Here is a 16,798-nt window from a genome sequence, read left to right as displayed (position 1 = left end):
CTTGAGACCGAGATGCATCTTGAGTACTGACTATTTATACATAGTATGATATTTGAAAACTGAAATCATATTTTTAATGTGTGAGTGAGCTCGATTCAATAACATAGAGACTATTCTATTCACTGTTGTATGTTTTTATACTGTGGTATCGGTGTGAGAATTTTAAACCGATTACAATTTTTATTTCTTTTCGTAAGCTTTGCGATATTTATATGTTACTTTCAGTCTACTTTACTATTTTAGATGTGGATACCGCGGGATATTGAAAATGTGCGGTTCCCTTTAAACGAAAATTGAGTCTAGTATAGAATAAAAATATTCATATCATTCAATAATCATCTAGTATAGAATAAAAATATTCAATTCTAGATATTGTCCGCAAATACAAGGCGCCAAAATAGTTTATGGCGTACAATTATTAGCGACAAAATCCAACATTAGTTTATATATACATAAAGAGGAAACAGACAAACATATTTTATTACTCTCGTAGCGGTAAGCGGAAGAGTTTGTTTGTTTGAACGCGCTAATCTCAGGAACTACTGGTCCGATTTGAAAAATTATTTAAGTGTTAAATAGCCCATTTTTTTTAAACAAAAAAATAGCCTATGGTGGTCACGTGGTCTACTTCTTATCTGTGCCAAATAAAGAAAAATTGCTCCAGTAGTTCGTGAGATAAGCCCTTTCGAATAATTTCCCCCGTTTTTTTCACATTTCCTCCTATTTCTTAGCTCATATCGTCTTAGCGTGATAAAATATAGCCTTTGAGGAAGGCTATATAAAGCGGGGGAAATTATAGCGTAACTATACTAATACTAGACGTAGTATTAGTATAGTTTCGCTATAGAATAATTCTAGAACTGAAGAAGATAGGTCGAAAGGTACTATTACCGAAACCGGTCGCGAGTATAATAGGATTGCTTGTGTTCTGGTCACGAGGTAGCATTTATGCCAAGGTTCCCACATGCACTATAACACCAAAATATGAGGTTATGCGCAACAATTCATAATGGATTAGATATAAACGTTATAACTGTAAATATTGTTAGGTTTGAAGCTTTAGTAGAAACGTGTGTACTATGTACCATCGAAGAAATAAATTCATAGGTAGTTGACGGACCTACGTAATTTTATATCAAACCTAGCCGGCCGCAAATCTGGGACTGAAATAAAATTGACATAATCCGACCAAATGACGTTGGTCTGTCAACGGCCTAGGAATCAATTGCCTCGATGATACATTGTCATGACCCTAGAGCCATTTACAGCCTCACTTTCGTCATTTTATACAAGCAGAAAGTTTTTCTGTTTATATGACCCCAATGGAGGTAAGAACGGTTACTTTAGGAGGTATCCAGCCCTGAAGGTCTACCTGACCTTCGATAAAGGGTAATGCTCATTCTTTTATCTTATTTTCTTTAGGGTAATTGTGGGAATCGCGCTTTTATTGCCGGACATTTTTGACAGTTGCCTCCCACTGCCAGACCACTAGTAACTTTAGGGGTGTTACTGTCTGGCAATAGGAAGCGACTGCCAAAAGAGTTCTCCCCTAAAGGGGGGTTAGAAGTTTAAAAAAAATCAATAAATATCGAAATACCCCTTCGCACTCTACACACCGCCACAGAATATATATACACCGTTCAGATATTGCACAGTAAGTACTTTTACTATATTATATTAACAAATTCATAATTGGCCTAGTCATAATTGTCTTAGTCATAATTGGCTGTAATAATGATTTGGAGCATAATGTAATTATGACTGCCCTATTTCCCAACACCTCTGTTGATTTAGTGCTCTATTTCTAGTTAACCTTTATGTCAAGATGTAGATCTTTTGTAATCCTTAATTACTCGCCATCTATCATATTACCCCTTCGCTTAGGAAATCTGCTCCTGAAGTTCTTAAAATTACATTTATTTCAAGCTACACTTAACAGTAACGAAGTGAGATATTGTGCCAAAAGTAATTTGCATCAACGAAAATACCTTAAAAATTTCGGGGGTTCATAAATGTAAGATGAGGATAAAACACTCAAGCTCTTACAATCCTTAGTTCAGTGCTAATAGAAATGCTTAAAGAAATAAAAATTCCGAAAAGTTTTTCCTTCTCAAGTTCTCAGTTCTCACCCTGTCTCAAGTTGGACAATTTATGAAAAAATTGGATAGTTTCGATTCAGAAACATAAGCTACTTTTATTCGTTTGGTAAACATGCACTGTACCTGCTACCTGCCTTACCAGTTGATGGTCGTGGGCGAACTTTCCCATCCACCTTCCCTGGCTCATCTACCTGCCACAATCAGGTGTTATTTGGCAATGCCCAACTTTCCCCGGCCGGCTGACCCTCTCTATCGGTTATCAGAACCGGTCCGACGTGGTTTCTTATTTATGTTTTTTCGCGAACACGATTGGTTTTATTGTTATCATCTTTATAGGTGCTGTAAAAGTTGATTGATACGCCTAGTGATTGATTGAACAAACTTTAAAAGAAAAGTAACGCTAGAGCAAAATATAATACCTTGAATAGATCCTTTGCTGACCTTTAGAGTCAGGAAATTGAAAAGCCAATTTTATTTTCAACGTTTTAGTTGTTACAATAAATCGTATTTATTAGAACTATGTATTTCGCAATGCGGAGCTTTTGTTTTACTGCATCCATACTAATATTATAAATGCGAAAGTGTGTCTGTCTGTCCGTCTGTCTGTTACCTCTTCACGCTCCAACCGCTGAACTGATTTTGCTGAAATTTGGCATGGAGACACTTTGAGTGCCGGGTAAGGACATAGGATAGTTTATATCCCGGAAAAATTTACGGTTTCCGTGCGATAAATAAATTTTGGCACAACGGAGTTGCAGACGTCATCTAGTTTTGATATAAAAGAAATTGGCACTAATTGTTAAATTATAGGAAGTAACATTCAGGGGTCAGAACTGCAGACAAAAACAATTCAGAAATATCGATACAATCTGCTCAAACTCCCCTGTTCCACGTTGTTTACTAAGTCCACTATTATAATGGTTCCATAATGTCCGTATAATTGAACTGTTTTGAAATAGGGCGAGGTATTTTAGGGCTGAAATGAGGGCAGCTGGGCCGAACATCTGTCCGTCACGTGCTAAAATCTTTTGTAATAGAGATTAAAGATTCGTCACGACTCACGGAATTAAAAATAGGATATAAATAATTATACATGGTAGTTTGGGGTGGAACTTACGTTCTTTAATCCCTTATCAACCCTAGTGATGACCTGAGTGGAGAGGTAAAAGCTAGCAAATTAAAATTACAAATATTATGGCGTTTGTAAAAGTCAGAACAGACTGTCTGTTAGTTTTTTTACTTTTTAACTAAGCAACCGATTTTTTTGATAATTGTTATGGAGATTATGTTTTCAGCTATGAAGTGGGCTAGCTTCTAAACTCTGCTTGTTTGCATTCAATCATTTTGTCCAGGGTTCCTAAGATTGTGGTACCCTAATCTAATCCCTAGTATTAAATGGCTTGTTGATATTTTAGTTATTCATATACAATCTCTGTAATCGTGGGAATATGCGAACCAAATTGCTAAAAAGTTTCAAAACCTAATATTGAAAATTTGTGAACCACGTGTTTAAAGTGTTTTAGCACAAAACCCAAGCATAGCGTGACACTAATGAGAAGTTAGCTCCCGATGCAATTTCCACTAACCATGGGATTTGGCCAGCGGCATGTTCAGAATGCACTGTCACTGCATTTTCGGGACTAAGGCCAGACGCAAAAGTTTGTTCAGTAATCAGTGTCTAATATTTTTCAAGAATCGGGTTAGTCAGTATAGTTCTTGCAATCTACGAGCGCGCGTAGCCTTTATTTGTAGTTGGAAATACTAATAGATATTTTCGTTAGTGTGCGTACCTAACGGAGCAGTCAGTAGCGAGCGAGCTATGTACGCGTGTATAGATATTATGGTCACCAACACAACTAAGGGCGCCGCGCGCTCATAGATTGCAAGAACAGCTGTATCAGCTAATGATTTTCAGAAATCGTCGTTTTATAAGTATGTGTAATTTGGATGATTAAAAAAATAATGATTGGTGTGGAGCATAAGCAATACGTTCATACTAAAACTTTATATCTGGTAAAACTCTTTCCTCATATTGAACTGAAGCTTTGCTTCAAGCTTCAACTTTGAGATGATTCATTTGCGAAAAGCGAATCTCTTCTTGCTAAAAAGAATAATTATAGCTGTAAGTTATAATAACAATCGTTATTGAAGGAAAGAGTTATATTACGAACAGTGGCTAGGGCCATGGTATTTTTCATATTATAGTTATGTCTGGCCACAAAGGCGTTACACTTTTTATCTAACTTTGTAACTACAACACTTTTGCTCAAAGTTAAAACCATGAGCATATCCTTATCTGCTCCTAAATGCTTAAACACGTGTCTAAATTGTATCTTGCGTGTTCAGGCGTGTTAGGCGTGGGGCGGCGTGGGAGTCGCCTCAGGTGTTGCAAATCTTCCAGCGAGCATTTTTGCAATGTCTTTTGTTCGCGTGGGCTTCCGTTGCGTAACTTTTTGCAAACGTTTATGTTCTTTTTGTTATCCTTACAGGTTCTTTGAAATATACAGGTGGAACTTTCTTTGTGAGTGCAAAGAGTAAAAATAACCTATGTTTGTGCCAAATTTCAAAATCGGACCAGTCATTTTCGAATTTGGAGCCTACATGATGAAAACAAACAAACCCCAGTCCCGTTTTCATCCTTTGGGTAGTGAAACCTAAAAACTGGAAAATAATTTAATATTATACTAAATTAAAATATAAAAGAAAAGATTTTTATGTTTGTAACATTCCAAAAACATTATAAGACGTATGAGTTTCGACTGCTTATTTGTTTTACGTACAAAAGGCTTTAAGTTAGTAATGTATGTAATGAAATGATATTAATTAAATAAAAAAATAGTATTAACAACATTAACAATGAAACAATAATTAACTTCGTTTAAAAATAAATGTAATGCGATACACTCGATATAATATGGGAGTTTTAAGTTATCACATGAAATAAGGAGTGTGTGCTCCTTACCTGCGAGGAAAGTCGAGACGCTTACATCAGTGCTGCTATATGTTCAATAGTAATGCTAAAAACCACCTTCAAGTATTAAAACTTAAGAGTCAATTATATAATTATGAATAATGAATATACCTATAATAATCGACTCAGAACTCAGAAGTATTTACGTTACGTTGTCCATCTATACGAGTATAATTAACGAAGCCTCAAACAAAAAATATAAAGGAGATAGAGAATGGGTGCTAAACTAAGTACAGACAAGTTATTTAAACGTGACCTGAAAAGAAAAGAAAAAAAAACTTAAAAAAAAGAAATGAAATCCCACCAAAAACATGAACTGTAAAAGGCGCCAAGCAAAATATTGCATAGCTATTCAATACTTCTGTCGTAAAAAGTTTAAAAGCCACTATAATAATTATAAAATAAAGAAATATATTGATACATTTACGGAATATTGATTTAAATTACAAAATAAGTTGAAGGCTTGGCTTGAATGTGATCTGAAAACTTTTTACGACAGAAGTATTGAATAGCTATGCAATATTTTGCTTGGCTCCTTTTACAGTTCATGTTTTTGGTGGAATATTTTTTACGTGTCAAGCCAGGACAAAAATTTTTGCAATTTCTTTTGTTATTTCACTCTGTGGGCTTCCGTTACGTCACTTTTGTAATTGTCTCCTTAACAATAAAACCTACGTTATGTGACTTATGCTCATATAAGCGAATTTTAATAAGTTAGCTACGTAACAGCTCCTTTTATAGGGCAAATTTATTATACCTGACACGGATGTCTCTAAAGTTCGTTGGCTTTTAATCAGCATCATCAATCCTACTAATATTATAATGCGAAAGTCCGTTTGTTTGTTACCTCTTCACGCCCCAACCACTGAACCGATTGGGCTGAAATTTGGTATTGGGATACTTTGAGTCCCGGGAAAGGACGTAGGATACTTTTGATTCCTGAAAAATGTACGGTTCCCGCGCGATAAATGAATTTTGGCGCAACGGAGTTGCGGCCGTCATCTAGTGCTCCTACAAAATAACAAGACCTTCTTACTAATTTTTGGAAATCAACTATCGGCTCTTTACTTATCTAGGAAACAATTTCCTTAATTTCTAATTTGTATGCCACAATAAATAACTAGCGAGACAGATATTTAATAGTATTTGTATGAGCTGGCGCCATACTGGAACGATCACAGATTCGTATAATATCTCTCGCATTTGCAACATAAATCTGCTGTAAATGGTGTTAGACATATTATACTTTACGCTATTCAATGGTGATTTAAAATATACCTTAGCGGGAATTACTTTGTGAGACAGTAGGGCTGCCTTAATTTCTACTTTTTAAAAGCTTTTATTTAACTTGCTCTGTATGTGTGTAAGTACTATACACTATGTTGCGGTGGAATTTTGGAACATTTTTTTTTTTAACTTCCAAGTTTTTCTTCTTGTGAAGTAGTGAATAAGTCGCGATAATTTTGCACGCAGAAACAGTAAAGTGTCATAATTCATAACTCATGTGAAATAATTCTCATAGAGAAAACAATTATAACCCTCAAAACACTTTTGATTTATATTAATAGGTAAAGAATCATACTATTGTTATTCTTCCGGTGGTGTATAAAAACATGTTACCCTTTAGTTCCTTCATCAAGCCCCATATGGTCACCGGTGACCGAGACACAATAGAAATTCTATTGTGTCTCGTTTTTCCACGATCGACGGGTTAACTTTTGGTCGTAAAAAGTGTCTTCCGCTCTGAGGAGGGAAACTGGAGCCTTTCGAATTTCTGCCTTTCTTATCATTAATTTCTTTGCTAAACCTGACATATTTTAGTATCACCCTGGGGTCATATTCAAGGATTTTCGTGGCGGCAGGTTACCGCTGTCGATTCTGACTTACGGCAGTTGCAGAGGTAGGAATAGTATGGTAATGGTAATAGAAAAGGTGGGCAAAATCCTGTCAAAATAAGTCATTCAACCTTGTATTCAAGTTCTTCAAAATGTACGAGCTAAGGGAAGCCGATAGGATTGTATTTTATAAGCCCTACGCCTTAGGCTCAGCTAGGCAGCCCTCAGTCTAACTGTTTAGGGCGATATAGTAATAAATGCGCAGTTCTCTCACGGCGCAGGCGCACCACTTACCCGCTAAACACCGCCATTTGTACAACATTATCAATTTACATATAGCCTATATAATATATACACCACGAGCGTCCGTGGCCTAATGGGTAGACCTTCTATTCCTAGAGGGTGCAGGTTCGAACCCGGGTGGAGGCGTGTACCTATGAGACATTTTTCGATCTCAAGTACATAATACGGACGCTCGTACGGTGAAGGAAAACATCGTGAGGAAACCCGCACATAGTTGGTCCCAGACGTATTGACTAGTTCTTTCCTCTGGACTAGGCCGACTATGATGCTAATGCCGTATGCACTTGGGCAACCACACGGACATTTAAAAATCTTGTCCCAGGCACTACAGTATTTGAGGAGTGGTTACTTCGCTCTGAAAAATACTGTATAAATCATCCACAACGGATCTAAAGGCCTAGTTTTATATATAGACCCTAGATATCTACCTACTGGTAGCCGCTAGGACCACTGGTAGTTAGGCCATACATAGTGAGAGATGTTGGCTTACTATTATAATACCTATTACATGTTTTTCATAATATTCTGCTGACAAAATGTATGAATAGTTTATTTATATACAAACTATAGGATAAAACCAAAAAAAATGGCCAGATTTTCCGCTGTGTTCAAACATCCAGGAAACAGATTTGGCTAGATTATACAAAAAAAAAAGATAGGAACACAGCTTAAGCCTTTTTTTAATCTTTAATGAAAAAAGTACCTAAATCGGTTAAGTTTTGGAGAAGGAATGAGGAATCAGGGGACAACGAATCGTTGATTTTCTGCAGTTGTCTCTATCGCGTCCTGCGGTAAGGTAAGCTTGAGGTAAGGGAGACAACTATACATAGATATTACACGTACTTTTTTTTCATTTCTCTAGCCCCTGGCACAATAGACATAACTACCAGTAGTTCGACTGCAAAGAAACGGACAGGTTTCAATATCTGTCAAATTCGTCGGGTTTCACTAGGATTATAAACGGAATGTGCCTCGCGCTGGCTGATATAACTTATTTTTAAATATTTAAAATAAAGATTTCAAAATTGGATTCTGACAATTTTAATCGCATGTGCCAAAACACAAACAACAATCCGACCAAAGAGCAACACGTCCAGCGAATATGTCATAGTTTTAAATTCGTAGGTAACAAGTTAACAACCCTAGCGACGATTTTCGTCATAATACGTCAAATTTAAAAATTTCAACATCAGTTCTAAGTCGGCGTACTCTATAATTCTGTCTACTCTGCCCCTGGTGTATCCTCTTAAATATCTCCTTACCAAATTTCACCAAAATTGATACGGTGGTTTAATAAAACAGATCAACTTATAGATAAACATACAGAATACATACTTTCGCATTTAGATATTATTAATATAAACTTAATATAAAGCATTTTGACAATGATAAGAATAATTCCTCTGTAAAGAGCCGTTTTTATCACAAAATGTACATTTCTTGCGCCATAAAGAAACTTAACAACGTCTTGTTATTAATAATAGAGTATAACACAGCTTTCTATACAACAAAAAGTTGCCATTTTGTATGTATCGATGCCAGGTCTCGCCTAAGGGTGTACCCGCTCTCTCTATTGAAACCCTTTTTATCTCCACAATTATAGACCTGGGTCTATTCTAGATCGACTATTGACCGGTTTAGGTGTAGCTAACTGTTGTATTATAGCTTTATAGCTAGTAATCCATACTTAATAATATTATAAATGTGAAAGTGTGTCTGTCTGTCTGTCTGTATTTCTGTCTGTCTGTTACCTCTTCACGTCAAAACCGCTGAACCGATTTTCCTGAAACTTGGTATAGAGGTACTTTGAGTCTCGGGAAAGGACATAGGATACTTTTTCTCCCGAAAAATGTACGGTTCCCGCGCGATAAACGAGTTTTGGCGCAACGGAGTTGCGGGCGTCCTCTAGTATTTTTAAAACTTTTTAACCGTCTGTGCAAGGTGCGTTGTGTTTTCCAAGTGCATTTATTGCAGTTTTTGGTACACTCTCGTGTCAAAAGACTCACATGTGAAGTTGAGAAGCAGTTAGTAGGTAAATCAAAGTAGTCATTTCGTTGCGTCCAAATTCGTTTACCGCGAGGACACTCTACATTTTTTCGGGATATAAAAATGTGTAAGTGTAACAGACAGACACATTTTTGAATGTATAATATTGTTATAAATAGCTAGATTTTTTGATTCACTAAAATGTTTGTCAAAATATCTGAAAAATTCGACTTTGTTCAAAGTACGTCGAACATTTTTTATCCTTGGAGCAAAATTAATAATATTGCTATAGATTATCGACTCACTAAAACGTTTGTCAAAATATCTGAAATTTAATTCTAGTTTGTTCAAAAGTACCCCGTAAATTTCATCCTTGTAGGAGAGCAAACTTATGTTTCATCCTTGCAGGCGTGTCACAATTACCTGTTAGGTCAATCTATCCACCGACTAACCCAATAATAAACCTGTATAACAAGAGTCTCGTACGCGCACGGTGGTCCAATCGCGAACCACCGTTGTGCTATTAGACACAAATATGAGAACCTCAGCGGAGATCTCATATTTGAACCATTTGGCCACCCCAAACGGTTCAAATATGAGATCTCCGTTCCTAAGCTGGGGCACTTAAGTTTTTTAGTCAGATATCTTGAAGCCACCAAAGCCACCCGAGACCCCAGAGCCGGGAGCTACCTGGCACAGCGGATAGCAATTGCCATCCAACGGGCAATGCTGTCAGCTTGCTGGGCACTCTGCCAGATGGGGACGACCTGGGAAAGTTTTTCTTTTTACAAATATATAATACAAACATAAAGTAAGTATGTATATATTTGTATATTTTATATTGTATTTTTTAGTGTTTAGATTGTTAGCTGTATCTTTGTCTAGCTCAATTTTATCGCTACCATTATGTGACACATTTGAACCGCAAACTGCATGTTATATTGCGTTTATGTAAAAACCGTGTTAGATTCTATGACAATAATTGAAATGTTAATAAATACGGCATTATAGGCTATATTATATTTTAGGAAGTGGCCTATTCCTTAACATGTAGCCGACATATCAGTTAGACATAATGCTAGGGTTATATTAGTTCCGGATTGTATGCATGCACATAAAGTATGCTAATTACTGCCGCTATTATCCGCACATATTACATGAACGCGCGTATATCGCCCATTATAACCAATAACCATCTTTAAATTACCTATTAACCTACAATGTAAATACATTGTCCCCGTACTAATTACAACAAATTTCAGTTTTATATTGATAATTGCCGAAGTTGTCAAGGGACATACACGTAGCGAAATTGTAAGAGTTCCTTATAGCTCTCAGACCAAATAATCGGCCAAGTGCGAGTGGAACTCGCGCACGAAGGGTTCCGTACCGTTATAGAGCAAAAATAGGCCTAAAATGGTGTTTGTTGTATGTGAAATATTAATTTTATATTGTTTTTAGTATTTGTTGTTGTAGCGGCAACAGAAATGCACAATCTGTAAAAATTTCATAAGTCTAGCTTTAGCGGTTCTTGAGATACAACCTGGAGACAGACAGACAGACGGACAGACATCGAAGTCTCAGTAATGGGGTGCCGTTTTTACCCTTTGGGTACGGAACCCTAATAAAAAGTATTTTTATTTGGTCTGAGTTGTAGTTAATAGCTATGAAATCCCGCGAACACTTTTTTGTGATTTTTATTGGTAAGCGCTCCAGCGTCATTAATTTGTCCAATACCAAAGTTTTACAAAAACAGTTACCATTATAGCGCCGCTACTTTCACATCGAACTCTATATAGGGGACTCATACACGTGTATAGTAGAAGTCTACATTTGAAAATGGTCTTAATCGTAGCTATTAGCAAACGCATGTAGACAACTAGATAGAGTTGTTTCAATAAAATGTAATCAATATTGCAGATTAGACTAGGCGCCGCTAATAGGTACGGCCGACATACCCAGCTTACTACATTTGGACCTTATTAACAAGGCAATAAAGACTAAAGTAATAAAAAGTCTTATTCATCGACTGTACAATCACTTTATTATATTGACTATAGTCAAGAGGCTAATAGCTGATAAATTAGAGCTTGTTTTAAGATAAATTGTTGTCAGAGATTAATTTTGGTAATATTTTACATAGGAAGATTTATTTGCTAGATCTTTCTTAACATTTTGTATGGATCTACTGTTATCATTAACTGATACCGCTACTATGTATCTTTCGGGTTTTGAAAATAATGAAATTATTAGGTCGGTTATTTTTTTTTCTTTTTTACCTGCACAACCCTTCGTCTAATACAATAATATTTATAAAATTATTCATACTGATATTTTATAAACTTCTTTCAAAAATTTTACTAAGCTATATGACGCCCGCAACTCCGTTGCGCCAAATTTCGTTTATTGCACGGGAACCGTACACTTTTGCGGGAAAAAAGAATACAGATGTCCCATCCTGTAACTTAGCGATTCGAGCGTGAAGAGGTAACAGACAGACAGACACACAATTACGCATTTACAATATTAGTAACATATATCTATGGACGCTTCACACCACGTCAGTCTGGCCCCGTGCTAAGTACCTAAAGGACTTGTGTTACAGGTACCAGACAACGGAAATATATTTAATACTTTTATACTATATTTATACATATATTTGAGAATTTTATTATTTCATACACATATTTAATACACATCCAGACCCAGGAACTTTGAAAAACTTTTTGTTCCGTCGGCGGGATTCGAACCCGCGACCCCCGGCTTGAGCTACCGACGCGCTCACCACTGAGCCACAGAGGTCGTACAACATGGATTATTATTTTCAATCTTCATAATAATAATAAAAAAGTAAAAGTTGTTTTTAATAAAATCCATATTTTTTTAGTTTATTAGATTTTTATTACAAAGTTGGTGTGAAAGTATAATTTTTAATCCAGTTTATTGAAAACTAGCATTTGACCGACTGCAATAATACAACAATATACTTTATGTAGAGAAAGAGAACAGCCAAGTGTGAGTCAGACAGTCAGACTATGCATAGAAAGGGTTCCGTACTTACTTTAAATAGGTACCAAAAACAAAATAAAAATGCATTTCTGAAGTTTTGGAGGTAATATACGATTGTTTTTTTTATTCATTGCCAATTTCAAATTCTAAACAACATAAAAAAGAGGGTTTATTAAAAACTAATTATGTACTTAATTAATAATATGCAAATTGGCATATGCATCAGGAATTGCATATTAAAATAGAAACTGTTAAAGAAACACTGAAATGTTATATGAGTAATAAAATTATTTTACTGCTAGTGCTAATAGATAGGTCAAGGAAATTTTTCATCAAAAATAAACCAGCAGGTCATGGTGAGGTGAGTTTTTACAACATGCTAAATATGCTGCTAAAATAAAAAAAAAAATAATTACATTAATTAAATACGATGTTTTTAAGGAAGCGAAAATTTATTACATCAATTTTACATCTTATTAATCTAAATATCACTATATAACTCAAACTGATTGACTGAATGACTGACATAGCGAGCGATCTATCAACGCACAGCCCAAGCCACTGGTCAGATCGGGCTGAAGGCATGCAGTAGATGTTATGACGTAGGCATCCGCTAAGAAAGGATTTTTATCAATTCAACCCCCAAGGGGTTTAAAATAGTCTTCTTAACAAGAGCGAAGCCGCGGGCAAAAGCTAGTATTATAATATATCTAATAATAACGCAGCTATCATAATAGTATAAATGAGTTGTAACAAATAATAAATACAATAAATAGTAGCCTTATAGTTACCTAAGTTGCGGCTGAGAAAATATAAGAATGTAGATATTACAAAATCCACACAAAATAATATGATAATACTAATATCACAGTGGAATAAGTATTGCAGAGATCTATCGAAAGAAAAGTAAACTTTTTCAGCAATCGCCATAAAAAGCTTACGAGTGATCGAGTGGAATGATTGCCGTAAAAAGTGAAATATCTCGGACGCAGTGATCTGCTATCGAGTGAGACACCGGAATGCCACCGGCAAAAACGAGACACGAGACATTGTCACTGCTGTAATCGGCAACATTTCCCTCTATTCTCTAATGACTGTATACTGTATAGTTATAGTCTAAAATGTCTACAGAATGAAAATATAATATAACATGATAACTCTCATACAGCACAAATACGGCTCCAGCTACCTGATATAAACATAATATAATATCTAGCGCAATGAAAATTGTTTGATAGGATCGTTCAAACAATTTTCAATGTTCTAGCTGTTTCATTGTTAGCGATTTTTGTTTTCTATTGTTTTCATTATAAGTATGTATTATATTTTCTGCTTCCCTAATCCTTATATGTTGCGAGGATGTCATATTATTATTACGTATAATATTTTGTTTTTCTTTCAGTTCAGCTTATATTTTTTCCAGTTCCAGTTAATTCATTTTCAGATACTTATATTTAACTGAAAAGAAATAAACACAACTATAGGTTTGTGTCACGTCACTTTACCATTTTGAAGGTTGTAAAAGTCTAAAATGGGCCAATGGAATAATTAAAATGCTGGCTAAAATTTACTGTGGATATTTATTTAGAACTGGAAAATATTAAATATAAAAATGCAATAAAATAAAAACAAGTTAAGCCATTGGACTCAGAAATAATAATGAAAAAATCTGACAATATACCAATGTCAAAAATAATAGTTTTTAAAAACACAATTCTTACTGGCCAGTGCGGCAACCTCTTTTACAATTCTTAACAAAGGTTAATTATTTAACTAAGACCTAAATCTTCTTTGCAATTATAATTATTGTTAGTTTATGCATCCATTAACCGCTATCGATGGCAAACGCGAGCCAAACAATCAGTATTGCAGTAATCGTGACATTATATTGCGCCACCAAATGTCGGCTCCGTGCAGATCGGCGCAGATCACTGGAACAAACGCGGTTATTATAACGAAATAGTGTCATCTGCCCGTTGTTGTTACCACGTTCACCTGTGCCTTTTTCTGTTCGTGTAGGGCATGCGTTATAGCGCAGTCAACAGCGAACGTGAGGCGTGCCCTCCGAACATACCCAAAACTTCAAAAATGACAATATTGGCGTTGCGTTCCTTGACGCATTCAATTATTGAATGCGCCAATATGAAAGTTGATGACGAAAATTGAAGATGAAAGTGCACAGTGTGGACATAGTTATTAGTAGATCACAAATGTACTTCATCTGGTGGATTAGTTTTTTGACTGTAGCAGAAATTAATAAACACAATAATTATAAGATTAAATATTAAATTAGTCTACAGACTACACAGTAATCAGTAATCACTACCTTCAAATTAAGTCTCTACCTAGAGACTTAAGACTTGACTTAACTCTGCTTGAGACAAAAATAGACAGAAAATTAGTTAATTCTAGATTGCCAGAATTAACAAATTTTCTGTCTCTTTTTGTCCTGGGACTTTGGCACTTCGTAAATTTTAGATAATATTTTTTTTATCGAATTCAAATTTAGATCGACTTTAGACGACTTTAAAAAACGAAAGTGATTCTAAATAGAGGCACTATGTTCTACTGAGACATAATTTTATTCTGTTGTTTCAGGGCAAGTCTGTGATCCGGCCGATCGCGTTCAAGCCGCTGGGCGGGCGGCTGTCCGCGGGCGGCGAGCGGTACGGCTCCACGCCCGCCCTAGCTACCCGCCCGCCCTCACTCATGACGCTCTACGGTAGTGAGTACACTGATTGCTTATTATATTGTGTTTTATGACTGAAGGTTCTATTTTTGAAATTTTTTGAACTTTGAATTAAAACAAAAAGTTAAGCCAGTTTTAAATAAGTGTTAAAAGATGCGTAAACTTACATAGTAAAAAGACATGGTGACAAGGGTCATTTCAGATAACTTGAAAATGTAAGACAATGCAGTATCCAAGCAAGCAAGTTAGATTTTAATGACATGGCTGAGTTACTCTACTGTGTGATATTTATGCTGTGGACTGTGGACAGTGTGGTAATTATAAGGCAAGGTGTAGTTTGTGATAGAACCTCCTTCACTTTTTATTTGTTTTGAACTAAAACCTAAAGACAAGATAATATGTTACGGTCCGAATACATAATAATAATAGGTTTTTTTAATGAAAAATCGTAAAAAATAAAAACAATTTTAACCTTTTGCCTCGGTCACGCTCAGTTCAATATCAAGTCGGTCACGCTCCGGTCGTATTCACATTCGTAACACTATCTAGGCCTTGATATACATAATTACATGATTGAAGGCTCACTGATGACATTGTAGCCAAATTGTTCAATTATGTTATTTATTTCATCTCTGTTTTGAAATTTTAATGTTTTCTTGTAGAGGTGTCTTTTGCGTGGCAGAAACTTTAACTAAGCTTTCTTACATCTTTTGAGATTAAGCTTTTGTTTCATTTACTTCCTCCAATGTTCTGATATTGCAAGTGTCCATGAGCGACGGTAGTTGCTTCCTATCAGGTGACCTGTCTGATCGATTGCCCATTGATAAAAAAAAGGAAAATGGAAATGCCATTTATACAGGGTGCAATTAAACCTACCGGCCAAATTTCAAAACAAGGATCAATATATCGAAATTTAGCCGGAAAGTTTAATTGCACCCTGTATAACATAATTAAAATCTAATATATAAAATTCTCGTGTCACGGCGTGCGTGGTTGAACTCCTCTGAAACGGCTCGACCGATTTTCGTAAATCTTACCGAGCATATCGGCTAGGGTGTTAACTGTTAACTGCATATTTTAGCAATCTATTGATATTTGATAATAATTATAATAATATATGTACCTAATTAAATTTTGAACTCCTTACAATTTGTACTTCTTACTAATGAAGTTGTTCCTCGAAGCAAAGCGAAATCAGACAAACCCATTTTGCTTAGTTCCAAAGACACAACTATAGATAAGTCGAGTCGAGTAATAATCGATATAATAGAGGTCTTATGAAACTTCTATGATATGCCTTCACTCCTGACCATATCCTCATCATCATCATCACGTTCCAGGTTCCTCCGATGTGCGCGAGAGTAGGTGGTGCGGGTCCCCGCAGCCGGCGTCGCTGTCCTCTCTACCTCCGGCACACCATAGACACCGGTCCGCTATTGTGTAAGTATTGGTTAATTATCATATTATGTAGATTCTGTTAGGCTTATTATGGTTCCTGACTCGTATCAGAGATGAAAACTTACTAACTCGAAATCGATATAGAGATATCCATTTAGAGTTATCATAGAAAACAAGAAATGGTACAGCAAGAAATGGAAAGGTATGTATAAAGATATAAGATTATATGAAAAATACTTATGGAAGCTTAAATCACTCTCCTCTGTTAGCAAAATTAGAATCCCTTTTTTTACAGAGGTCTTTTTGATAAGTTGACCAATCGTGTTATGCTATGGGTAATTCAAAGACAAAGACATTATGAATACTGACAATGAACTTAAATTTCTTAGCTTTAGTCATTGCTTAGAAAAATCGATATCGCTACAGCCAAATTATCAAGGCGTCGCCTTAAGCCAAGAAAAGGCATTCCGTAGCAAAATGAGGACTTCAATGAGTCTTTCTTTGATGA

The 16,798-nt window shown here is 35.7% G+C and overlaps 1 protein-coding gene across 2 annotated transcripts in view; it reads left to right on the top strand.

The window, feature by feature from the left end:
- LOC121733621 (leucine zipper putative tumor suppressor 2 homolog) overlaps positions 1-16,798 on the top strand; it is a 116,195-nt gene that overhangs the window by 83,018 nt on the left and 16,379 nt on the right. For both annotated transcript variants that reach the window (XM_042123927.1, XM_042123928.1), the window contains 2 exons: positions 14,802-14,928; positions 16,233-16,332. In XM_042123927.1, the coding sequence (XP_041979861.1) occupies positions 14,802-14,928; positions 16,233-16,332 (227 nt within the window). The remainder of the gene's footprint in view (positions 1-14,801; positions 14,929-16,232; positions 16,333-16,798) is intronic.

The sequence above is a fragment of the Aricia agestis genome, chromosome 14 (genome assembly GCF_905147365.1).
Source record: "Aricia agestis chromosome 14, ilAriAges1.1, whole genome shotgun sequence".
Lineage (NCBI taxonomy): Eukaryota > Metazoa > Arthropoda > Insecta > Lepidoptera > Lycaenidae > Aricia > Aricia agestis.
The sequence above is the reverse complement of the archived record's forward strand: the minus strand, read 5'-3'. Positions and strand labels throughout refer to the sequence as shown.